Source organism: Fulmarus glacialis, unplaced genomic scaffold (genome assembly GCF_000690835.1).
Source record: "Fulmarus glacialis isolate BGI_N327 unplaced genomic scaffold, ASM69083v1 scaffold33450, whole genome shotgun sequence".
In the NCBI taxonomy this organism is placed as follows: domain Eukaryota; kingdom Metazoa; phylum Chordata; class Aves; order Procellariiformes; family Procellariidae; genus Fulmarus; species Fulmarus glacialis.
Window position 1 is genome coordinate 53,287 of NW_009188888.1, and position 27,760 is coordinate 81,046.

General features: G+C 35.8%; 1 protein-coding gene across 1 annotated transcript in view; it reads right to left on the bottom strand.

Annotated features, from left to right (window-relative positions):
* IGF1 (insulin-like growth factor 1 (somatomedin C)) overlaps nucleotides 1-25,333 on the bottom strand; it is a 50,357-nt gene extending 25,024 nt beyond the window's left edge. Inside the window, exons 1-2 of the mRNA XM_009580169.1 lie at nucleotides 25,025-25,333; nucleotides 20,516-20,672 (exon numbers count right to left, since the gene is read on the bottom strand). Coding sequence (XP_009578464.1) covers nucleotides 20,516-20,672; nucleotides 25,025-25,087 — 220 coding nt within the window. The 5' untranslated portion in view covers nucleotides 25,088-25,333. The remainder of the gene's footprint in view (nucleotides 1-20,515; nucleotides 20,673-25,024) is intronic.
* Nucleotides 25,334-27,760: the final 2,427 nt, after the last annotated feature.

Consider the following 27,760-nt stretch of genomic DNA (forward strand, 5'->3'; position numbering starts at 1 on the left):
GATACTAGAAATATAGAAAACAATATATGGCTTTTAAAATCCACAACATGTTCCATGCTATGTAAAAGACTATTTAGTATTGGTTGTAATTAAACTTATCTGCATGATGAGCAATATATTTACCACAACTCCTTGCCATTCTTCGATAATGCAGCAACAAGGAAGATTATCCTTTCCCCTACTCCAGGATGACGTCATTGTACTGATAAGTAGGAATTAGGAAAGGTTTATGTTCTTAGCACTAGAATTAAAGAATATAATACTCCTTTTAATATAGTAATTTCTAGCTCTACTAATTTTCAATGTTTATCTTGCAAGATCATTAGGAAATTCAGAAATCATTTCTCTGGTTTGAGAGAAAAAGAGTGGGGTGATCTAAGGATAAATAAGCTCTCTGCTGTAGTGTTCCTTTACCACTGTATCACATCTGGCAAGTATCTACAAGGTCTTTCAAAGTGATATGCTGTAAAATTGCTAAGAAATGCAGTCTTCAAAAATTCAAACATATTGTTAACATTTTAGTGTTGAAGCTGGTAGTAATTATTGAGTACTATACTTGTTTCCTAATAGAACAGACGTTCTTAATTTATTATTTCACATTGTAAATTTTTACATTAGACACCATACTGGCTCAGGATAAAATATCAGTGATAGGACACTCGTTCTTTCTTTTTATTCAGAAGAAACCAGACATTATTGCACCACGTCCTGTATCTTGCTCAGATTAATTTTGACTCATTTCCTTACAGAAATTACTGAAACCTCTCCAGAGTTCTTCATGGACCATTCATTCATTATTGTCTCAGTGCTCTGGCGCAATTATATAAAGTTGCATTTAGTGGATGTAGAAGAAGAAAGATTAAGAGTTAGGTCTTCTGGATGGGCTATATGGCATCTGGTATAGCTCAAACTGGAATCAGTAAAGGGCAGCCCAATCCCTAAAGAACAATTCATCCTGTCTTATTGCACAAAGTGCATATAAGTGTTTGAAAATTAAATACTTCTGCAAAAGCAAACTAAATATCCCATGACACTATCATCAACTGAGCAGCAGAACACAAGGTTTGGCAATCATACATATAAATTATGACTGTTTGGCACCATAATATTGCCACTGACACTAATATTTGGAGCAGGTAACAACACCTAAACTTCAAATTGCCTGACACTTTCTAATATTAATCTCTGCCTTAACATTGTTATAACTTAACCAAACCTTTACTGTCTGGGTTTCAGGTTTTGTGCATTGTGCATCTTTGATAAGTTTTTGAGGGTTTTTTTGTTTTCTTCTTGTGAAGGAATGGGAGAGAGAAAGATGCAGTTAAAACCATGGAGTCATTTCTGACAATAAGATTAGAAGCCACATGGTTTTGCCACTATTAAAATGTAACCCTTTCTTCTCTGAAGTGTATGGCTGTTTTATCAAATTACCCTTGGGCTTCCGTGATGTGAAGGTAGAATTTGGGGAGGAGGCAAAAAGGAAATTACTTTCGTTCAGATATGTGCACTTGTGTCCTGCATGTGAAAATCCACCTAAAAATTGCAAATTTCCAAGGTTCTGAGGTATTTATCTGTAAAGGTAGGTATAGGTATTTATCAGTCCAGTATAAGTATTTACCGGTTCAGTTCCCTGAAGAGTTGGGCTGCCGCAGGTGTTTTTCTTTTTATACCCCCCTCATGATAATGTCAAGGAGTTGTCATCTGGCAACTTTCCTGCTCTCTAGAATGGCTGCTATCATTTGTTACTGCTGCCATAACTGAACCTGCTCTCTGAGACTGACATTTCCCCATCTGAACATTGAGGTGAGGTTTCTCTTAAAAACATTTTTTCTTGGACTCTACTGAGATTGAAGTTAAACGAGATGTGGCTACTTTGTGGTTAGGTGATCTGGTGTGGGTATTTCTATAGAGATGCTTCACAGCCTGCTTCACAGTCTGCACTAACCAGGACTGCAAGACTGATACTTATATAGCTACCCACTGACAGGCAATTTCTAGCACGCAGTGCAGTCACTGCCCAACCCAGATCTGGTAAGAAAAATTGGACACAGTTGCATGTGCTGTGCGCTTGTGAGAGGAGAACTGTCCTTGAAACCTGGTTCAAACATGATTCACCCTCAAAGGAATCAAAGTCCTAGTTCAGGTAGGGTAGCTGCCAAATACAGAACTTTATTAGCAACTTTTAAAGGCCCCTCTGTCTTAAACTATATTTTCTTCTGATTCATTGTTTTTACCTCTTTCCCGATGAAATTTTTCTGCCTTGCTTGTAACACCTTTCTCTTACTGCTAATTCTCACCTTCTTTTCTTCTGCATGAAATTCTGATGTATAATGACAGTTTTTAAAAGAAATATGCTAGAGTATTGACTTGTTTAAATTAATGATGGATATCTCAAAGCTCAGACTAAGGGATTTTTTTCCTATTGTTCCTACCTTAAGAATACTGGAAACATTTAAACAGAGTTTCTATTAAATTTCAAAGAGTAAAAATTTCTCAACTTATTTTCCCAAATCAAAATTACTTAGCAATTCTGAAAAATAATACCTTCATAGTTCATTAACACGGTATTGACCCAGAACTGACAGATATCGTACCTCCAGGGAAGTCACTGACTTCAGGGAAGTTAACCTCATGGGAATATTGATAGAAACAGGGCTAGGAAAAAAGCACACAAGGCAAGTGCACTCTTCTCTGAGGTGACTCCCTGGATTTATTGCCTCATCTCTGTGTTAGTATTGGCAGAATGTTGTGGAGAATGAAAAGAAATTGCTTACTAGGCTCTACCGCTTTATTGAGAGGATGCAAGGAAAGCGGTGTGAAAAGTGGAATGTGTGGGGAATTAGAGTGAGAGCACAGTATTTTGTTGCTGGCAGATGTCTGCTAGGCTTCACCGTTTTACTGGGGTGGTACAATTCAGTTGTTATGACACATCCAGGAAGAAAAACAGAAAACACGAGCTGGAGGCTTGGAGAAAATTAAATGGTGATGACTCAGAACTTATACCCCAAAGTAAAATGAAGATTGAAACACTGCACCAATTTGTTTAGCAGAGGAATCTGAAGCACACATGAAGAAATGAGCTTCCAATTTATTGAAGCTTTGCACCGGTCTTCAGATGAAGAGGGTAATATTAGAAAGCTAGTGTCAAGGTGAAAGGCAAGGATGATTACAGATAAACTGCAAGCTGAGCTTATGTTTTTGCTGCCATTCTCTTTTCAAAATATTCTTTTTGTTCAGTGTGTAGTCAGCCCCACATCTGCTTCTGCTGAAATCCAAGGAAAAGTGTTTCAGTGCCTAGAAGTGTTATTGTTTGACTCGTTTGGCTGGGAGAATGAGTCTCAAGTAACCTATGAACTCTGTGCCATATACTTGCAGTAAGCAGAGGGCCTGCTGGGGTGATCTACTTAGCTTGCCATTAAGTTTTATGCAACTGTTATAGTATTGTTTAAAAATGGTTTGAGGGATTCTCTGCAGTAATATGGCATACATTAATTTCTAGTTTGAAAGTAGTAGCCAATTTTTATCCCTTATGTAAACAGATGTATTTTTATTGTATTTACTGCACTGTCTTCCTAAGTCTGATAGACTATTACCTATAATTTATCATCCTTACTGCCATGTGGCATATTGCTTAAAACTTTAACCATTCCAGTGGTTGAGTTAGATATGGGTGAGCTTCTAAAAAATAGTATTTGGATGGATCTGAATGGTTAGCTGAATCAGGGGATTTCAAAAGCATTTAAAAGGTGAATAAACATCATTGCCTCATTTTCACACATGGTGAAAGTAGGACAAATACAGATAAAATTGGTTTGTTCAAGGTTATGTAAGCTGGTTAGTCCCAGAACTAGAAATAGTCATAGCCCTCCCAGCTGCTTTATTCTTTATGCATTGCCTATCTACAGAAGCTCTTGGTCCATCCTCTGAAATATAAAAGGTGAGAGAGAGTTTACGCCAATTAGGTTTCTCGTATTCGGAAGTCTTATTTCTGGATTCATGGATTGCACAGAAAGGGACTGTGTTAGCCGTAATTGTGTACTGCTGGACTCATACATTTCAACATCTCACCATTTCTTTTTATGGGTGCAAAATTTATAAATAAGTTTTCTGTAATATGAGAAATTGGTTAGCAACAAGGTCATCTTATGCAGCGTATCAAGAAATCAAGTGACTGTGGGTTTGATACTGGAAGTAATCTGTGTCCAGAATTCTTGTGGACTTTAAGTAGCAGTTATAATTGCCAAGTGTTGAAAGACCAGATGGTGGTCTTGTTATTTGTTACCAGAGAAATTCAGGTCCTTTTAGCTGTGCCAAAAAAGCTGTAATTCAGTCTACCCCGGTTGATGGTATTGTATGGAGCATATCATCCCTTGTCTTGTGAAAGCGTAGCCTCAAAACTCATTGAATAATACACAGCCTACGGGGTACAGTAAGCCTTTATGTCATATTTTTATGTGTCATAAAGACAGTGTTAGTGGTCTTCTCAGTGGATTATCAAGAGAGCAATGGCTACATTATACCCCTGTTGATGACTGTGATCACATAAAGGGACAATCAGTCCAACATAGTGCCTCTGGTTTACAGCTCCAGTGTATTATATTGATGTTCTAAAAGGACAGGTAGCAGATAACACCAGATACTCCCTACTGCATGTCACTTGAGGCAAAGGGTACATGTAATTCCCTTGACTAGTACCTGCCAATACTGAATTCTGTTTATCACCAGCCACTTGGCAACAATGACTATTCCTGGTCAGTGCTTTGCTGCTGCCCTGCACAGCAGCTGCTCTGGAATTTCTGCAGCTTGCAAGAATGAGGCAATTTCTGTCGTTCCTGTGAGAGCAGAAAGAGACTAATGATTCTTTGGAAGGGTGCTTACATTTGAAGAAAAGGAGAGGAGGATTATATTCCCAGTTTCTGTTACATGCTCTTCTCAATTGCTTATAGTTGTTCGGCCTAACCTATACTAAGTTAACTTGGACTGATAGACAAACCATTTTTACTCAGCAATTTGCGAGTACTATGCTATTTATTGACTGCATACATTTAGGTGCATCACGGCCCATTTGTAACATAGAAGCTCAAGTTTATTGTCCTCTATTAAAATGATCAGGATTAGCTCTCTTAGCAGACTATATCACTATGGGTTGTATTGGTGATGAAACCTGTTCTTACTATGTCTGTTGTCTGAATCCAAGCTTCCAGTGTTAACATTGCCTTAACAAGCTTTACATTTTCTTTTCCCCTTATAAAAAAAATATAAAGAGCTCATATTTCAAAATAAATCTCCTGAACTGTACTTTTTCTAACATCTGACACAGTTGAGATTTTAAGCTGTTGAATGCACATATAATGCATTTTAAAAAGTGACATTACCATGGTTATGAGTTACACAACAACATGATGTCAGCCCTCTGATTGCTGTCATGGTATTTAGCAATGCCACTTGGACAGGAATGTTCACATACAGAAGCCTGTCCAACAGTTCTAAGAATTTTATATCTTTTGAAGTATTCAATAAATTTCTTTATGTGTTGAATCAGTGGCCTTCCAAACCCTTGTTTTTATTTTCCAGCAATCTCAGTGACCTTGGGGTCATTGGATTGCTTGCTTTCTCACTGGCTGCACTGAAATCAAGCAGCCATCAGCTAAATTACTATTGTTTGAATGTGTCTAAAAAGAATTCAAAGCAGTACTTTAAAACAGCATTATGACTCTGCTTTGAGCATGGCATGAGGATATAATGCAAACCGAAGAGGTAGAGGTGGTTCAAAGAAAAGGTGGATTTTCTGTACTGGCTCAAAATAAGAAACAATGGGACTTTCAGATTTCAACTGCCTACTTTAGCCGCTAGTTTTCTGTGATTATAGTTATTTCAGCAAGAAAACAATCTACTGTTGATACAAATTAGGTCTTAGTTTTCCGAGACATCTCTCCATCTCCTGAGACTATAGGGAAACAGCAAGATGAAAGCTTTATCAAAATATTATCAATCTATACTGACAATATGGCAATGACAGCCTATCAGTTTCTTTGTCTGAAAAAATATCAAATTAAGGACACTTAGGATGGACTCAACCGATGAAATCATATTTATCTGTTTAGGTTGTTCAGAACAAACAGTTTTCCAAGTGTTGCATACAATATGGTGATGCAGAGTGGGGAAAGCAAGAAAAAACCCAAATTGACATATAAAGTGGCTTTTCATTTAGTAGATTACTGTCCATTGCCAACAAAGCTTGGTATGTGAAAAACATTATATTTTTATAGTGACTGTTGAGAAACGCACTGGTGGTCTCTGCTAATACGCACATCATAAAATTACTTGAATGAATTCTCGTCCAGTTGCTAGTTTCAATTGACTACCCATGAGTGGGTAAGCCTAATTTATGTTGTCGTTACTGAAGATGATAGGAAAATACTTATTCCAGCTGAAGGTTTAGCACACAACTCTGAGAGGCGTTTACACAAACACAGTACTTCATGAACTTTCTGTGAACAGATATAGGGCTTTTTTGTACCACCTATCACGAGCTCCTTCATTAGCTGAAAAGGAAAATAAAGGTTTTTATGTTCTTTCTTAATTGTTTTTAACCTTTTCATCTAAAATCAGATGTCTTGACCAAGAGATTTCAATAATTTAAAATTTTAAATGATTCTGCACTGAATTCTATTTATCACCAGCCACTTGGCAACAAAAACTATTCCTGGTCAGTGCTTTGCTGCGGCTCTGCACAGCAGCTGCTCTGGAATTTCTGCAGCTCACAAGGATGAGGTAATTTCTGTCGCTCCAATGAAATCAGAAAGAGGCTAATGATTCATAGGAAAGGTGCTTAGATTTGAAGAAAAAGATAGGAAGATTACATTGCTTTTGTTTCCAGCTCTTTTGGCAAAAGTGCTTTGTTAGCTCAGGTAGGATAGGGTAGATGCTGAAGCTGCTTTTGAGCAAGCAGCACACTTGCGGCTGCATGTTTTAAAATGTGCTTTTGAATTTTTACTTCAGTGTCCCCTGCATAAAGGGAAGATACTACTTCACTGTATCTCTAGGTTAAATTAATTGACATTTGTATTCTGTTTTGAACACACAAAGTACTAGAAAAAATGTTAAAATTACTTTGCAAAAAAAATCCTTGCCATCTCCACTGGATATGCAATTACTAGGGAAAAAAAGAACTTAAAAATGCTCAGAGAAACAGATTATTTCCTGGGAAATTGTAGGGTATAATGTATTTGTCCAAGTGCTGCAGTCAAATACTTCTGTGATGAGCACTCTAGAGGAGTTTCTGAGGAAAATATTAATTCTTATTGTCTGCAGTGTTTGGATCTTGGAAGTTAATAGGGCATGAGACCACCCATTACATAGTGAAGACAATAAATATTTGAATGATTTTTTCCTTCTCCCAAGAAGTGTGCATCCTGCATAACTATGGATACAATTTTTTGTTAAAGACTGTAGTCATTTAGTGATGGACTGTATCATAATGTAAAACTGGTTGGCCTGTGACCAAAATGAAGGTTAATATTCCGATTTTAAGGGATTCCTAAGACCACAGCTTAAGTCACTAGTTCTTTCATTAAGCTTTTCTGTTTGAGTTGCAGCACATGTTTAAAAAATGTGTTTAATTCATACATTGCTGCATTATTTGTGGTTACACAAACTAATACTTTTTAATAAAACCTGCAGATTCTCTTACTCCTTATATTACAATGTATTTAGAATTATTGTGGTAAATTTAGGTGCTGTCAGATGGTCTCATTGCAGTGGAGAGTAGGTCTAAGTCACAAGTACATGAAACTCCAAAATAAGACATCCTGAAGAAGTTTAAGAGATTTTTAATTTTATTTTTCTGGTCAGAAGACAAAGAAAACAATCAAATATGCATTGTCTCCAACTTCCTGCAATGACTGTAATTTTTCTCATGTTCAATCTTTATCCCGTATTGTTTGCGGTCCATGTTTTGGCTTTGGCATCTTGCAAATGAGGTTAGTAGAAAGGTAGCATTTACAGTACTTATTAACCACTGACTGTTCCAGAATGCCTCTTAGAATATTTATTCAAATTCAGCCTTCATTATTTTTAGCTCACTTGGAAAATTATTAGCTTTCATCTGATGCCTCACATATTTATCTAGAAATAAGAAGATTTCATACTAAGCGTATTAGTATGTTTAACGTCACAGAGGAAGCCAAGTCATTATGACAATTCTTATTTTAAAGAGCTTTTAATAGTGATAGCTTTTTCACAAGTAGTCAATAAGGTCCATAAGCAAAATTTAGACAAGTAGCTAAGGACCCTCACTCGTATTTCCAAACACACTAAGGCAACTAAAAACAAAGGCATATGCTTAGAAGGATTTTAAAAAAAATAGGACCACCTATCATTGATTTCAGTGGAAATTAGATACATGACTGCTTTTGAAAAATCTCTTGAGTGTCCATCTGCCCCTTCAGTGTCTATAAAACATTGAAAAACTGCCTCATATGCCTTTAGGAGCCTCCAAGGTCTCACTGACTTTTCATGAGACTCATACTAATTTTTGAAAATAGATAACACTTCTAAAAAGTTAGTGTTTGGTGTTTTAGATGTAGCCATCTACCTGCCACAAAATCAAGACCAATTTAGGCACTTCAGGAAACACTTATGCTTGAAGAATTGATAATTTTTAATAGTTTGTACCATGAATGGTAGATGAACTTTAAAATTACACTACAAACCTTTCAGGTTGGTTTGAATGAATGTTAAAAATGAGGTGTTTTTTGATGTGCATGCCCTTTTCAAATCAGGCACAGGCAGTATCTACTGATTGCTCAAAAGAGCCTCTATTTGCTGTATTTATAATTCAGAAGGAAAAATATCAGGAGTTCAGCTGGTAGTTCTTAGGAAAATCAGATGACTGGTTAGAAACCAATGGGAATCCTGTCAAGGGAAAATACTTGTGGTGCAATGATACTTATGGCCAAAAGACCTAGGAAAATCAATGATCAATATTTTCTTTAGTGAACATAGAGAATTCCTCAAATTAACTCACACTATCCTCAGTGCACTGAGCCAAAGACAACTGAAGTTAACAGATAACCTTGAGTAAGTATCCATGGACTCCTCATTGTGGATTATGAAGTGAAGAAACTCCTGGACAGGGCCAGCCTGGATTATTAACATCACTATTTTCCCCTTCTTTGATATCATCTTTGTCACTTCTTTATTATACTACATATCAGCATTTCCTTGACAATATCTCTCTTTTCTCTGCCATATGAAAGTGTAGATATACACCTTTTTTTTTATATTCTATCCTTAAAAAACCCAACAAGGGCACTCCACCTGTTTCATAATTCAAAGATAATTGTTTTGCATTCAAAAGCTGTTGCAGGTTATTTGATTCTTGATGGGGGGTTCAAGACTGATTTATTAAAAAAATTTTGCTCTTTTTTCACAGATCTGAGCTTCATCTGTTTCACATCAGAGTATAAATTTCTATTTGAAAAGAACAGCGATAATAAGAATATCACCATTTATGAATTCTGCTCATTTTATTAGTCTTCATCTCGGTGATAACAGGAAATAGTTGTCTTTTATTGCATTAACTCCTACTGCTTTCAAAAACTAAAATAAGATGACTATGTAACAAATATTATAGTAGTTGACTTAATGCCATTAGAGCTGCAGTTGTAGAATTTCATTCCATTGTTTGCAAAAAGAAAGATAAGGGTCAAATTCTACAAAAATATCTTCCTATTGTATTTTTAATGACCATATTATCTTGACGACTCCACTTTTTGAAATGATTGTATCTCAGGATATCTATATTAAATCTACTGTATCTAATTCCTGAAATAGTGGTGGAACCCTACAAGTGTATGAAAATCATTATGTGAGTATCTCATACAAGATCGCCCTTCAAGAGAGATCACCCTTAAATGCAGAAGTCAATACATAACTCTGAAGTGAGAGAATGTTGTGGAAATGCTACCCTCATTTCTACCCCGTTTCCCTCAATATAGACTAACTGGGAATGGCACAATGCACAATATTAAGAGTAGCATGAAATAAGCTAAACTGTATACATATTTATTCATAGCAAATATAAATAATCCTTTCTGTTTTTTAGTGCTGTAATCTGACTGCTTCAAAACAATACAGTTACCGAAAAAGGTTTGTCAAGATCTGAACAACCTAAAGTACAGTTCCTACCCCCCATAGCTAGTTTGGAAATTTTAACTACTGCAATTACTGTTCCCTGCAAAGGGATCACTTTAGAGAAGATGAGAGAATGCGGTTATCTTTGAAGTGGTTCTGTACTGTTTCTATATTGCCTTAGATGAAGGGAGGAACTGAAGCGAGGAAGGTAGAGCGACTTTGTGCTGTTGATTCAACTCATTGAATGGCTAACAACCTCAGGCGGGATTCTGTCTTACTTCAGTCATATTATTTCTTTTATAGATGAGCTCATTAGGTCAGCGTATCTCAAAACTGTGCTTGAGCATCATTCTGTGTTCTTTCTCCATGATGATACTTTATGGCGCAGCATTCTAATGGAAAAAATGCTTCTTTAATGACGCCTGATGTTTAGATGTCACTTTAGGTTTTAAATATTTTGTCTCAATTTCTTAAAAAACTGCTGGGCATTTAGATGTCACTTTAGGTTTTAAATATTATTATTGTCTCAATTTCTTAAAAAACTGCTGGGCCATGTATATTCATAGGAATAGAAATGAATCCATGTGAACAGCAGTGTAAAAAATTGCTTCGTTATTTATGCATGGATAAGTGTGCCTTGTCTCATTATGTAGGAATAAAATATGAAGGAGTGTTACTTATTATGGCTTGTAAGAGTATATTCTATCTATTATATCAAGAAAGAAAAGATAGATAAGCTTTTCCCTTCTACTTTTACTGTCTCAGAATGGAGTGCTTTCTCCAAAAGGATTCACACTTAGACAGACTAAGGCCTGGGAGTTCTTAAAGGCCAAAGGAGCAACTCTAACTGGTGTTACCTGCATAAGGCACATTCTGGGTCTTTGCTTGACTGCATTACACCATGGCAGCTAAAATAAGCTTGGATTTGCTTTGATCTGAAATGTGGTCTGTACGAGTGCATCCTTATCTCCACATCATTGAAGTTCACTGTCCGGTTTTAAATAGAATCATCCCACCAAAATTTAGGCTTTTAATGGAGGGTCCTTACTCAACCGAATTAACTTACTTAAGGATACAATTGTCATATCTTCCTTGCTTATTTGGTGGAGAAGGAAAAGTATGTCCTACGGGATATTCAGAACTTAATGAGAGCTCTGAAAGTTTCTTACTCCTCTCACTGACTGTAGAATGAGCTTGAGTAGGCTCCTCAGATACCTCATTTAAGTGCCCAAAAGTAGATGGAATGAATCTGAACCAGAATCTCCTTGTGTATATTGGATCAAGCTCTGTTTAGTCTTTAGCATTCAGAAGGTTCAGTCTGTATGTGGATAAATGAAAATTATGTTTGTCACAGATTGTCTGTCTAGAAAGACTGAATTTAAAAGTCTTTTGTCTGAAAAGAGGTGAAAGGAACAATACAGTCAACAACATAAAGTACAAATGAGAGCTTTTCTAATACATCTATCCTTCTCTATACGAATCGTGGAGGTATAATAACATCACCTATTCTTCCTACACCTCTATCTTCCCTTGAAAAAAAGAAGAAAAAAAAAACCCACTAAAAACATCAGTAAAGAATACTTTGGTATTACTGAATTCCAAAATATAAGTAGGGTCATAATGCAAATTATTTCGGTAGTATCTCTGTTTTCATTCAGTGCCCATTAATTTAGAGTAAAATGCCAGAAACAATTAGAAAAATGTTTTGCATTTAATCTTAGCTATATATTTCAGGAATAAACATGGGTTTTATTCAGGACATGTATTTGCCAATAATACATCTGATTAAACTAGGAAAATTAGACATACTATCAGTAGCTTGCTCCCAAATTACACAAGAAGAAATTAGATACATTTTCAGTAGCTTGCTCTCAAATCTCTTCAGTCTATGAGTCACCAGATTCTTCCTGCCAAACTAAATATGTCTGTGAAAGGCTGGAAACTTTAATGGAAAGAAACATAAAACTTGAAATACGTAGGAAAAACTAAGTTTTTTCATGGAAGACCTGTTGACTAGTAATTCAGGAATTCAGGGGATGTAGAAACAAATTATTATATCTTACTTGATAGAAGTTTCAAGGTATGAAACCTATTCAGTTTAAACCTGCTATGTTAACCTAAAATAGGTGTCCTTATTAGCTTTCATGTAACCTAAATAATCAGTGAATACTTATAAAAAGAATTTGTAAAAATTTCGTTATAATAGTAGAAGCTCTTACCCAGTCATTTTGATGGAGCTGAGTTAAAAGAAACCTTCAGTATAGTTAATGCAAGTCTGAAAAAAATCCCTCTGTTGTAAATTGGATTTATTATATGTAGTACCACCCAGCCATCAAAGCTAATTAGGAATATACTCATCTTTTCAGACCCACAACCATAACAACATCTTCTCTAACATTTTCCCTGCAACACTTATGCTTTTTCTACCTTTGCATAAGCCATACATTTAAAAATATTCTTTAGAATACAGATTTGTTGTGAAATACAGAGTTTGTGTGTGTAATTTAAGCTTTTATCCATTGCCTTAGTAGGATATGGCTTGTTAATTAACATTATTTTGAAGTCAAAACAATTTTCAGTAGTATTTACTTAGAAGTTGTTGTTGATAGGAGCTGGGGATGATACTTAAGTGCTTACTTGTTTGGAGATAGAAATAGTTAATAAGTATTGCTAGAATATTTATTTTCAAAAAGAAAACAGTTTTGTTCACTGGGCTGGATTGAGTCAGAAGCCAGTCCCTTCTTTTTTCTGCATACTCAGCCTTGTGTAAATTTCTGCCCAACACACAGAGACAGAAACACTATAAACAAATAGTTCTGTATCAAAAAAAATCATGTAATCTCAGGTTTTGAGCATGAGCCATAATTTCCTAATGGAAGTGCTTTAACAGGACACTTTAAAATTTTATGGGCACATAAGGAAGCAGAAGGGTCTGCTTTCTGGAGGCATTCTGTTACTCTAGAACGGCTATATTGCATAGATGGGAAAACTGAGATCACAGCTGAATTTCAGAAGTAAGATGGGAAATAAATAAATATGCTGTAAACTGGGGGGGGGGGAAGAGAGATGAGCCCTAAATTGTTTCTTTGATAAAAGGAAGCTATTCCAGTTTTCACTAGCAAAGGATTTAACATGATGTAAGCAAACAGCTTCCACTCTGTCTTGTAAGAGCAAGAACATTGAAAACATATTAAATTTGACTGTGAGTGGGATTCAGTCAGAAAACACAGCAAGTATCTCAGAATTGTGTCTGATTTTGTAGGAATTTAAATTTACTAAGGAATTCAAAGGAGTTTTCTAAGGAATTCCAAACCAATTGACCAGGAATTGGCATTGGAGAGGCAATCAGAAATTTAACCTAAAAATTGCTCAGATACAATTGACAATATAAGCTCACTTCTGTAATTTGTCTAATACTTAAAGAAGTCTGAAAAGAAGATAGCATTTGACTTTTCTTGCTTTGATACAGTAAGAAAAGCAATTTATCCTATTATTCTGAAAGTTACGTGTTAACCAGTGCCTAAGGTACAGCTTTTTGGTTGAAATAGGCATTTATTATTTAACTGGATTCAATTTTTTAAACTTTTACTTACAGTGACAACGTAAAATTCTCTGTAAGTTGGAGTGACCCATTGGTCAGTATACAGTATGCCCCTCCAAAGGCTATGGATGTGTTAAAATTCTTGTTTTCAGAACCTCATTCACTGATGCAAACATGAAATATGCCTGTCATTACTTAATCATTAGACACAGTACTTGGGCTATATCTTGCATAGTGATTTTGCATTAAATGCACCACAAAGAAAGTATGAATTAATGGCTTTTTCTTCTTTCTGACATGGAAGTTCCTGTGGTTATTACCAGAGATAAATTTAGCATGAATTCTTCAATAAGTATACATTTGTGGTATTTCTTTTGTCTTGATTTCTAGACTAAGAAGTGACTTAACTGTTGGTTATGCCTTTCATTTGTTGTCATATTTTTTAACAATGAAACTTGTATAGGGAAATACTGACATTTGGGTATGGTTTAATAAACAAGTTCAGATCCATCCTTTTTAAGCAAAGCTCTGAAATGAAAACGGCTTTAAGTCTCTATTTGATTTTCAGTGATGTGAGAGGGTTTGAAACATGCATAAGAGCTAAAGTGCTGAATAAGCTCTAGAGAAATGGCTGTATGAACTTCCTTCTTTGAATGAGCACTCTGTATAGATTGCCCTAGATGCTCAAATACTTAATGTAAAATGTTTTAATTAAGGGACTGTGTGGTTCTGCTAAACTGAATAATCTGCTTTGCGACTCTTGCTGCTGTTGATCAAATATTGCAAATGCATTATTAATACCAGAACAAATGGGTACCAGAAGAGGTCCATATGTGAAGGTTTTGGCCAATTGCATAAAACGTATGCCAGAATTGAAGTCAGTGAAGGGTTCTTCTTGGTATTTAAGATTCAGTGGAAGAGTAAGAGGGGCAGCTATGCTAAGAATTAATGCTGATCTTGCCAAGTGCTTCTTTGAGTGACTTTATCCAACATGAGACTAAACAATGTATTAAATACACATATAGCAGTTAGGGAATCAAATGTCAAATAACAGCTTTCTGCTATTTGAGACCAAATTTGAAACTTGGTCTAGTGCATAGATAAAGGCAAACATCATAAAAAGCATTAGCATCTCTAACATCTAACAGCTAATAAGGACATATATAAATTGAACTTCTGGAGAAACTGTACTTACTTGGTTTTGGTAGTAGACACTTTTTGCAGAGATGTTTCGTGCTGAAATTTTGATCAATGGTTTGCTTCCAATCACCGCATTAAAATTATCATTACTACTACAGTCCCTCTTAATGAAAAGGTTGAAAAATTGTGAAATCCTTGGCGACCTGAGAACTAGCTGTAGAGGAGACTTGTTTGCAGAGTCTAAATTTAGTGTGCTTTAGAGGCTAAATCATCCTAGACTCACTGTGTGATCCATGGAGGAAGAAGGCGGAACCTCTCTCCCTGTTATTAAAGAGGTAACTTAAGAAGATTAACCTCACTAAACTAAGGTTAGCCTTTATGAACATTCCCTAGCCTTTCTTAATGTGGTAAAAAAGGACAAAATTCTTTCAAAGACTGGCTTATTTTCAGAGAACTTCCTCAATGATTATTACCAGGGGCAACGGAGCACACACCAAACTTATGTATCTGTTATTTGACTATACAGTGACACCATTCCAAAAGCCAGAGCTGTCTTTTTTCTTACAGAGGTATATCAGACACTGTGCCTATAGTCCTGGTTCCCTGAGCACTGACCCTGCAGACCTGGCTAAAGCACATCTTAGCTCCTTTCCAGGCTGGCTTGCCTGTAAGAAGTAAGGAACCTGGAGATAAAGATTGAGGAATAAACTCAAATCTTCCATGGATACAGCATTGGGACATGAATGGGGCATGTAGCCAGACCAAGGAACTTAAAAACAATCTCGGATCTTGCTGCGTGAACATAACCAAGATGACCAGCATTTCTTTGCAAAGATTTGTAAGACTCTCACTGACACCACAGGCTGTGTGTGTCCACTGCAGCTTTTCAGCGTGCCTCTCCTGGGCTTGTAACATTAACATTCCTTTCAATCAGGGTCACAGAGAGGAGCTGATGACTCATAGCTCCTACAGGTATGGAGTAGTTAAAGAACTAATTATGTTGATAGGTTTGACAGGCCTAGAAACTTTAATAACATTTTAAAAGCAGACTTCCTGAAGTAAACAAGAAGCTGTTAACTAAAGGGAAATGGAAGAAGCAAAACATAATTGCCTATTGCTATGCCCCTTATTTCCTCCGTTGTAAGGCAGTAGTTCCTCCATATATACCTTAGTACTACAAAGCAATGACATCCGATGACAGTTGTGATTACCCAAAATTATGTTCACTGTCTTATCCTGATTTTCTGATGATTATAAACCAATAGTCTTATGTTGTGCACAGCTGGGGATATTCCCAAAGACAACACACAATTCCAATTGTCTTGGTGGAAAAAAATGTAGTAAAAATCTGTAATGATTCTCCACAAAGCAGTTGACACAGAGAGCATTAGGCTGGATACCAGAAAAGCCTGTCTTTTGTGGGATTCACTCTTTTACATATGGAAGCGTATGCTAGATCATTCTCCATTCTCTGAAGAATATGAGAACTCCATTGTGTCAGGTATCTAAATTCAGCTCCTTCTTTTATATGCAAGTGATGCTTCAGAAGAATCACCATAAGCCCAAAGCAGTTTTTTTAACAGAAAAAAGGTGGGGTTTTAATTCATTAAATTGATTGCCATGGTTTCAAATAAGTATTGCCATCTAACTTGGGCTTTAGACACACCGAAAGTGTCTAAGGAAATAAGAAAGCTATTTCTTTATTGGCACTCGTGTATTGTTAGCCAAACTGGTATCCATTTGTTGGAAAAGGAAAAGGTATATTTTCAAAAAAGAAGAAACTAGATAAAAAAGAATATAACATTTGCTCCTTAGAGCAAATTACATTTGCTTTCCTTTCTGATGGTAGTAATAGTCCTCAGGAAACAACATGAGCAAGAACGAATGGTTGTCCATCAAATTCAACTTGTATGAAGGAAAAAAAAAAATCTCTTTTTTTATTTAATCTACGAAGTAAATTCCTGTGATAAGACTAGACTATTTCAAGCAAAATTTCCCCCCTCCTGAGCTATGGCATCTGTAAGTTTCCTGTAATTTGTCCTTTCAGTTTTTCCAACATTCTCTGCCCTCAGCATTGTTTTGTAATAGCAGTGGCATGGTAGACCTTCCCAGGCATTAAAATTCAAATGAACATAGCAGCCATCCCACTTTGCTTCATGACTGTTGAATCCAGTTTTTGAGACTAGAGAAACATTAATTGAGAAGAGTCGTGTCTAAGTGTAGCCACTTGGGTAGCTGCGGTCAGGGTCTCTGTTTGTTGGCTTCTCCTAATATAAGCTGGCACACAGGAAGTTCTTCTAGAGAGGTGTTGCTAGATATAAGGTAGCAACAAAAAAGGTAAATCATGGGAGAGAAAAAGCTATCCAAGAAGTAGCCAGTGCCAGCTGGGGTTAAATGTGACCAAGGGGAAAACCAGATGCTCTATTTTGGGATTTGTGTAGTGTTCTCCCCTAAAAGAACTTTAAGAAATGTTCCTTGCCACTCTACCTCATGAAGAAAGGGAGTGGTAGAAACCACATTTGACTTCCTCTTGAAGTCAAAACTTTTTTTGTGTGTGGTAAGCAGCTGGGGCATCTCTTCAGAAGCTGTAAAGAATTTCCTTTTACAGCTAGGAAGTTGGGCAGAGTAGACTATATAAAGGAAATTTTTTTTTTTTTTTCCAGTCCTAGCCATAGATATAGCCTTGTGTTGTGGAATACAGAGTTTCAAGAGAAAGTAACTCAATTATTTCTATCTTCATTTCCACCCACAACTCCCAAGGAATAGTCAGAAGCTTTGACCTTGAATCTGAACCAGGAGTTCCACCTCAGCCAAAAGGTATTCTTTATATTTGGAGTCTCTAGTGAAATACAGAATGATGGAAGAAAAACCTTCCCTCACAGCTATTTCCTGTGCAAGTTAAAGGCAAACATTACCATTGATTATACTTTATATAAAGGAACAAGAGTATGAGAATAGAAGGCTTCAAATACAATTTAAATTGACAACCTTTTCACATAAAAGAAAAAATTTCACTGGATTTTTACTTCTGCAAATTATGTGGTACTCTTAAAAAGTTCCAAGAAATGGAGCAACATTTTTAACTTCCAATAATATGCTGCATTCTGTAGTACATTTGATATGAGGATCTCAAGTTGTTTTACCAATGTTACTACACTTACTTTTCTATAATTCTATGTTTTAGATTAAACACTAGCAAATAAGAGGGAGAAGGCTAAAACAGATTCAGTTGCTGCCTCATGAATCAGAAGTAGTCAGGTAGAGGACACACATTACTCAACATCCAAGAGCCACGTATCAACTTCATAAAATTCCTGTTGAATATTGCAATTGCAGTCTGATTACAACAGTGCGAGACTTTCCTAAGACAGGGTGGTCATTCATTCGAAAAACCTTCCACAGTCTTCCATACAAAACAAGGTAGACCTTTATGGTGTCAACAGTTACATTATTTTCAAGTGAAAACTCAGAATGTAAGAAAACAACAAAGAAAACTAGACTGAAAGTCTTTACTGACAGCAGATAAAACTCAAGATTCCAAGGGTAAAGATCTCCTTTAAAACTTCGGAAACCCATCCTGGTATTTTAAAGTCAGGATGATCTAGCTTAGGGAATGTAGAGATTTGAAACAGATTGTGCAACCTTAGAATAACTGAGATTGGAAACAGAGAAAGTTATTGCTGATGATTAGCATTTCACATGTCCTCCTACCTTGAGGAACACAAAAAGTCTGTCTAACAGTAAGTCTGATTGCTTGACAGTAACAGCCACTCTTGTGGTAAGCAAGTGTGATAGTTCTCTGAACAAGCAGCAAACATTTTGCCGGGAGAGGAATGACTGGGAAAATGCCTAAGATACATGCACAGTAAAAAAAAATTGCTATGCTGTTCTAAGGATGCAGTATATTGTTTCATTGTTTTCTGGTGCAGAAACAGGAGGGGGAGATTGAAATCTTCCTTTACATTCCTTCCAGCCACGAAGAGAAAGTAGTTGTAGGACTCTCAAATAGCCCCTTACGTGTAACTCAGCTGCTGATAAATGTAACAGATTTTGGTGTTCAAATAAATGCATAAAGAGTTGGTAGAAAAATGTAAATTCCTTTATCCATTATTCAAATAATCCATTATTTTTAATATTGTGTTTAGCACCAGAATACTAAGTTAAACAGCACCCTAGAGTACATGCTCATTAACAATAGCTAAAGTGTTAAACACAGAAAAGAAGGGTTCTTTAGTGAATTACTTTGCATATATGAAACTAAGGCTCCCATTTTCAAAGGTAAACTTTAATAGAAAGTGCCAAGAAGATAATGAAAATGTCTGCAGCTTCTATGTTGAGGAAATCAGGATTTTCTGTAAATTAAAGGTGCAAGAATCTGGATTTCCCTAATTTTATTTTTATTGCAAGCAAGGAGAAAAATATTGAAAGCAATAACTCCATGAATGAAATGAATAGGAATGGGGTGGGTAAGATCAGAAAAACAAAAGTGGTAGCTTTGAAGGCAAGAATTATTAGGATAAAATGAGGATTATAAAAGTAAAAAAAAAAAAAAAAGCTAGACCTCACAAAGAATATAAATATAAATAGAAAAAAAACCCTTCAGTTAATTTGTTATCTTTACAGCCTAACCACACCACATTTCCTCTTCTTAGTTATACTCTTGTTTGGAAAGTTAACTGAGGCCCTGAAGGAGAGGTAACTTTGGACAAGAACTTCAGACAAGCATGTATTATTATTAAAAGTAAACACTAGCTTCAGAGGCTCTAAAAGCACAAATTATTGCATGTTTTGAATAAATATATTAATGAATGAATTCAGAATGAATGTATTCCTAGCTAAAAGTTTCATTAACTTTATGTTATTTGAGTAGCAAATAGCTGAAAATTAGAAATAGATTTCTGTTATACACAAGTCATGTATTTCTTGATTTTGACAGTACTTGTAAGAAGGTACTAAGATAAAAGCGTTATTTTTCTAACTACTCCAGCTTTGCACAATCTAAAACACAGCAAAGGAAAAATATTGTGATGTTTAGTTCCAAAGTGTAGGTCTTGCTCCAAAAAGTTATTTGAGTACTAATATATCCACACTATTGCAGACTTAATTTTATCTGTTGTCTGTACTGGTGTTAATTTTTATTATCTCACCATGCATGAATTTTCCTTCACCTGTATTTAACTGACGAAGCATGTGGATACTTGGATGGGATAACTTTCTGCTTGCTGCCTTCCAGCTTTTCTTTTTTTCAAACCAGATGTTGAAGCTTAGTGTGTTTTTAATATGATCCAACGTGTACTTAAACTGTTTACGAGTAGTCTGACATAACAGGTACATGCAGTTCTACCTCATGAATATCTTGGGTCTATTATGTGCTTTCATTCATTTAATTTCAGTGGCAGGTCAGCAGAAAGCAGTAATATAGCAGGTGGAATAACAGCAGCTGAGAAGTGGTTAAAAACAATAACATGTCTGAAAAGAAAAATTTGTCAGAAACTCAGAGAGTCTTAATGCAGGCACAGCTTTATTCTTTACTGAGACTTCATGGTCACTGAAGACTTGGGCATCTCCAAGATAGAGGATACTAGTCATACTTGGCAGCCTGGTTTGATCATTTCTGAGCTCACTCAGAGCAGTTGCAAACTCCAATGGATTACATGGAAAAATCTAGCAGTTGAATGAAAGAAAGGGTTGACTTACTGAAGTAAAAGCCTCTGTCTCCACACACGAACTGAAGAGCATCAACCAGCTCAGCACCACAGAGTGTTTCTGGGCCAGCAGCAGCAGAACTGGTTAAGGTAAGCAAACACAGGCCAAGGTAGAAGAAATGAATGTAGGACACAGTGTGCATCTTCACCTGCCAAGGAAGCAAAAGCAGTGTCAGAATTTCCCAACAGAGTCCTAAAGAAAATGAGTCCTGTACCCTTGTGAGTTGAGAATGCATATGTACTGCAATTTGTTAGACAATAAACACAGTATCAGGAAGTGCCTCACCATAATTTTGCAACTGTCTGCATATTCTAGTCCATGTATTTTGTAAACTGATTACTTCCTCTGGTGAATATTCTTGGTTCACATTCACATGTAGTTAGAGAACCTTGTAGTAACTATGATTTATGGTTGCTCCTGCAAAAGGAGGATATGGAAGAGTGCAATAGACGGGCAAAGGGAAGCCCAGAATAATAAGAGTAAGGAAGACTAGACAACCTTGAATAGTTTTGTCTGAGACCAGATAGGCTGAGAGGGAATATGACAGTCCCCTGCCAATGTACTGTGGGAGATAGAGGTGGCATATGACAGAGAAGAGCTATTTAAATAAAAGAACAGCACTGGCACAAGAATAAATGGCTGCAGACTGGATGGAGGAAATTTAGCCCAGTAGGAAAAGGGTTCATAATTAGTACTCCATGGTTCTCTGGCCACCTTAAAAAGGGAAACACCAGGACAAAACAAAAGAAGTTTCAAGGTGGAGCTTGCCAAATTTACAGCAGAGTTGATGTGGGACCTTCCATAGTAGGGGACCGCATTCAATGACTCTTACAGTCCTCTGTTACTAGCAAATTAATATTTGGAAGCATTCAAGAAATTAAGAGGAGCACTAGCGGGAGTGTTAAGGATTTGTATTTTTACTTGATGGAAGCAGCTACACTTTCACTGACCTTCATTATATCCTCTTAGTCAGATTTGGCTATCAGGTGTATACAGAGGGGATAATTCTTTCCTCATTTACATTTGGTTACCAACTATCTTTTTCCTGGACTTAGGATTGAAGAAAGGCCAATCCTCAATGGGTGTAAATTTGCACCATTCCATTTATTCCTTTTGTATCAATTTATATCAACCAAAGATCTTACCCAACATGTCAAAGAAGATAGCATTTTTTTTTTTTAAATACTAGGAAAAGCTATTTATATATAGTAGCAGGACAATGAAGAATGTGCTTAATGCATATTGTGAACCGATTTAGATCACTTGCCAAAAACGCTAGTTTCAAAAGGTGTGAATCTGCATTTAATTTCATTCTCTTCCAAGGTTAACATTAGTATTGCAGTCAGGTAAGAAGTTACAAATCTTTCTTGCACATGCAGTTAACCTTTGCTTAAAACTGCTTTATATTAGCAGACTAGTGCAAAGTAATTGGAGTAAAATGATTAATCTTTCCTAAAGTTTGTTTCAGGATTTCAGGGACCATTTAATCTTATCTTTTCACTGAACTTTTGAAAAACCAATGAAATTATCTATTGTCTGCTCATATGGGACCTGATCCAGTGGGGTATTAAGCCTTCTCTAATCAATAATTTTTAAGAATTTTTATTTTCTTGGCAGGGGATTTTAGCAGCTTGCTGGATGAGTCCCCTATTTCAACTTAAGTTAAAGCTGAATAAGAGACAAATCTATAAATAAGTCAAAATTTATCCCCCTTTTTTTCCTGATATTTCCACTGTGAAAATAATGAACAAATCTAAATCCCATGATATATCATAAAAAGAAACAATAATTATTTTCCCATTCACAAGAGTCTTTAGCCAACTTTGCCATGCAAAAACCAATGAGCTTTAATGCATGGACATGACTTCAATGGCAGATGGAGAAAGATCAGATTATAAATGAATGATGATAACATGAGGCATTATTTCCTGCAATGATTCCATATATTAACAACATCAATTTCTTTTTTTCCTTGCCATATTTTTGAATTTCTAAGATAAATGTAATGCACCTGCAGTTTAAGATGGTTCCCAGTTCTGAGGAGGTAAAGCAGAAAGCTGTTCAGCACACCGCCTCAGAAGGCTGAAAGACATTACAAATACAAGAACATTATGTATTTAACAATTTGTTCTTGTATAACATTTGGGCCAGAAATAAACATAAATCTTAGACATGTAACAATTTTGTATTTTTCAAGACTTTTCAGCTGGGTTGCATTTTCAGATAAATATCAGCACTGAACTACAACAAAACAGATTATCCACTGTTTTTCCTTTAGTGGAAGCCAAAAAGGCTGCACAGTATAAACCACAGAGAATTTCTAACTTTATCTCCAAATTTAAAAACAGTCAAGAACTTTCAAACAAGTAAAAACTTTGGGGAAAAGAAAACAGACTCACATGTTTCTAGGGCTCAATCCATTATTTGTTAAATTAAGTGCTGTTTCATCAAAACTAATTCCAAAACATAGTTTCAAACTTTAACTTTACTTCATCATTTTAATTAAACATAACATTAGTTGATTCAATATGTTTGTGATAAAATCAAAGTTCCCATTTATGTCTGAGGGGGATATTCTTAAGAAAATACAAAGTTGTAATCCAATATTGCTTCAGGTTCTTTACAAACAGGCAGGGTGCTTGCAATGTCCCCACTTTGACTAGAAAGTTGAGAGTTTAAAAGAAAACGCATTGGCATGTGGGTGGGGTTTATTGAAGCATCTAATTACATTTGGAAATTGAATACAGGTTCAGGATGAGCCTGGTTAAGCACTTCTTTTAGTTGCATAGAATGACTGGCCATATTTTCACAGCTGGAATTTCCTCTTTTTTCAGTACAATAACCAGCTTTTGCTGCATTCCTCTTTTAATAGTCCAGAAGAGTGGCACCACAGAGGAATGTTGTATATGAACACTCCACATCTCTTTTACTTCTTAATACTTCTATATAAGTCCTCTTGGTCTAACAAACTATCAGCTGGCACAAGTTGTGCCTAAGAATTCTTCACATGCTTGGTCATTTTAATAACATATAAGAACATCTACAATAATTATAAATATCTTGAAGGGGACAACATTTTTATAGATAATATATGCTATAGAACAAAAATCAAGAGTTATGTTCAAAATTATATTTTGCTACATAGAGGTTGGACCTGATCACCAAGCCATAGTAGAGGTATGTAATTAATATGTAATAACAGTATTCACTAGAAATTATTATATAAATAAAGCGTATATAACCTAGAATGGATCCAGGTTTAAATACTGCTAACTTTGATTAAAGAATCTGGGCTACATCCTAACCTAAATCAATATGTTCCATTGATTCCAAGGAAGCTTGGCAGGATGCACCAGCTGAGGAACTAGCACATTACTTTTATGTCTCTTACTGCCTTGTTCAATACTTCAAAAAAATTATCTTCATCTTTCAAGAATGTTGGAAGGGATGCCCATTTATACATTAAGAGAATGGTTTCATCCATTGCAATTACAGACCTGCTCTTTTGAATCACATTAAGGAATGAGATAAGTGTGTTTTCAGTGTAAGACACTCTAAAAAAATAATTAGGCCCTAAACAATTCAAACAGGAGAATTCTGTCAACTGCCTAAGTGTCCTTGCAAAATATTAAAGAAAAAAAGTTCTTGAAGGATATAAATTTGCTGATAATGGAAAGTTGAACTAGGGCCAATTGACAGAAACAGAGGTCAATGCACCTACTGAAGCCAAATTTACTTAAAGACAGTTTATATTAATATGTAGAAATTATAGGGTCATAACATGAAACTTCACATGCAAACTTTCCTGAAACAGCCCTCCCTACAAGGGGAAACTTGGAGATGAACATGTAGGGGAATTTCCATTTTCTTTATGTACAATTGCTTAAGCTATACAAATATGCAATGTCAGCAAGAGTCGCAGCTGGTTTCTAATGTAGAAAACAAACTGAACTTCACATTTACTTTTAATTTATGAAAGCAAAAAACAAGTATATGCTACAATGCTGCCAGAAAATTGCTGCAGTGACAACATCCCTTAAAAGTTTCCCTGTGAAAGCATGAACATTTTATCTATAATTGTGTATAATAAAACTGCAGAAACTTAACATGTGAATAGTACCTTTTTTCCTATAAAACCCTGCACCTGCAGAAAATAGCTAAAAGTTCTTGTTTTCAGAAGCATTAATTAACAATATAGACAATGATGTAATTGGACCCCTTAATAATGACATAACTGAAATACTGTAAAGTTCTCTGAATAGAAGTGAAATTTAAGACATGTATCTGCAATAGTTTACCCTCACAGTTATCTATGTAATTGCAACTATTACATACAGCCATTTTCCAGATCACATAAAATTGCATGTTCAGCAATTCATAAATAATTCTCCGATCTAAAATAATGTTATTGAAAAGTGCACAATACTCTTCAAACCAGAAGCAGACAATACACAGTAAAATAAAACTAAAAAATTATTTGAAATAGTAATAAAGATTTACCTTCAAGAAATCACAAAAGCAGCACTTAACTAATTGTGTTGAAAGACTGTTGATTTTTTCCATTGCTTCTTAAAAGTGCAAAGTCTGGAAATAAATTTGTTAGCAGTAATGATGAGAAAAAAGAAATCCAGAGAGATGTGAGATGTTGAGAGCAATGTCACATTTCAATATTGAGGACTTTATTCCATTGCGCAGGCTCTATCTGCTCTGATTTTAGCAGTGACAGTGAGATTTAGCAAACAGAAGAGGGATTTAGAGAAAATCCTCACATTTATCTACATTACACAGACACTGTAGACAGGAAACAGCTGGGGGAGCATTTGCCTTCTCTCTCTCTCCCTCTTCTGGCAAAGTTACCGAGTAAGGACTTTTTTGGGCATGGTGACAAATAACATCATACCTTTGCATTTTAAAACTAGAGCACAGAAGCATATTTTTTTCCCTTTAAAAGAATGTGAATTAGTGACTGAGGGGTTAGCAGACAAAAAAGCTTGTGCTGCCATGAAAAATAAGAAAATGTATTCTGGTTAACTTTCAGATGGCTATGTGTGCATTTATATTTATGTGTGTGTGTCTGCATTTCAAATATATAAAAACTTATATATGTAGGGGCATTGTTTGTATATATGCATACCTTTGTATATATGTACACATTTTATTTATGCATAGAGGCACAGTTATTTTACTTATGTAGTATAGAAAGACAGGCAGTCGGTTATCTACTTTTTTCTTAATGCGTCTTTACGTTATTAAACTTGGCACGCCTATATGCTGAGTAACAATTAAAACCTCCAACTCTCTGTGCTATTAACCCTAAAATAGCAGTTTGTAATTTGCTAAAAATAGCAGAATTATTGAGCACTACTTGTAAATAGGGCAAAATAGCTCTGTGATCTTTTAGCAACCACACAGGAGAAGTCGTATCATTTCCTCGAATTTACAGTATTACGAATATAGTAACACAAGTAGCCCAGTTTGAGGGGCTTCCATGGCATTTATCTTAAATGTGCTGTTGTAATTATACAGTGATTTTCCCCCTTTTTAGTAGTAATCTTCATAATTACTCTTGATACAATTTAAATGACACTAGGAAAGAGAGAATTCAACTTTGTTAGTTCTGCAATACCTAACTTTTGCCTTTTTATTTTTCCTCAATTATGAGTATATTATAAATAACACCAGCTGGCCAGCAACATGCTCTCACGGGTTATGATGTCATTCAAATCCCTCAACTCTGTTAGTGGCTTGCAATGTGCTCCAAGCCAGCTGTTTTTCTATTTATAATGTATGCTTGCATTTCAATACTTAGCTATCGAGAATAAAGTTGTGATGCTGTTTTACAGATACAATTTGTACTTGTTACCCTTCGGTTTTGGAAGATGGCATTTAGAAGTAGAGAATTAAACAAGACTGCAGCTCCAGAGACCAAATACATGTCACAAACAGTGCATGATTTTTACAAAAGCTGTTTCAGAACATTGCATTTTGTCCCTGTCCCCCTCCACTCAAGTGAGAGTTGCATGCTGAGGTGCTAGCTATACTTCATTATTGAAAATAACAATTGAGATCATGTTGGCCCAGGTCCATTCTCAGTTTTCAGATCCACCTTGAACTATATGGTGCTTGCCAGGCAGAAAGGACACATTTAGTTATTTGTATGCTCTATGAATGGCTAATACTCTGCTCTGTGCAGTTTTAAACAGTGTATGGTTAGCTAAGCTGATTAATGTTTGGAAGGGTTTTCTTCTAATGTAGCATAATGGCAGAATCACGGAGGGCTTTGAGGTAAGTTTGTTTAGTTCAAGTAATACCAACATTTCAAGTATTCTAATACACATTTGTACTGGAGGTACTGTATTTTCATGTCCTGGTCTGTTTTATGCTTCCCTCTGCATTTCAGCATTGAATTGTGGCACCGTTCTACACATAGCTTGATGTAGCCTGCTGCGACTCGTAGCACATATATCACTTATTTCACCAGCCTAATAGAAGAATGTGGGAAGAAAAATTATCAAAGCTCTGGTATTCTTTATTTTTGACTTTTACAGTACTACAGATGGGTGCACATACTTCTGCCTTTTTCTTCCTAAATGACAGAAGGAATCCATTCATTCATCACTTCCTCACTGCCTGAGCTTCAAACCCTCTTTTCGCTCCTCACTGCTTGCTTTCTCCTAGGTTTCACCAGGCCTCTCTTGGTCATGAGAGCAGCATGCAGTAGAAGATGCAACTTTTGGCTTTCAGGGTAGCCAGAGAATCGTGGTCTCTAACCTAACTGCTAATCTTGTTTCTTTCCATGGAGCCATTCTGAACTCCTATCCCCATTCCACCCGAACAGTCTAGGTTTCTGAGGCACTTCACTTCTTTCTTTTAGTTCTTGCTTTGAAGTGGTATTGTGAAAAGGCAGGAAAACGGAATAGATTCAAGAGAGGGTTTTGATAGTAGTTTTTAGACTTACTGTTAGTGCAGTGCTTTTCCTCCCTAACAAGTAATGCCATTTTTTTCCAGAAAATTAAACATTCCTCAGGACACATTGATCTGGGGATCAGTACTTTTCTAAAATATAGCTTCTATTCTGGTGATAATATTCTAATCAGTATAGCAGTCTTTTAAATAATGGAGATTTGGTTATTTCTCCCTTATTAAATATAATAGCTTTTACTTTATAAACCATTTAGAATAAAGTACTGTATGATTGCTACTTTACGATTGAGTGTTTATGCAGTTACATACATT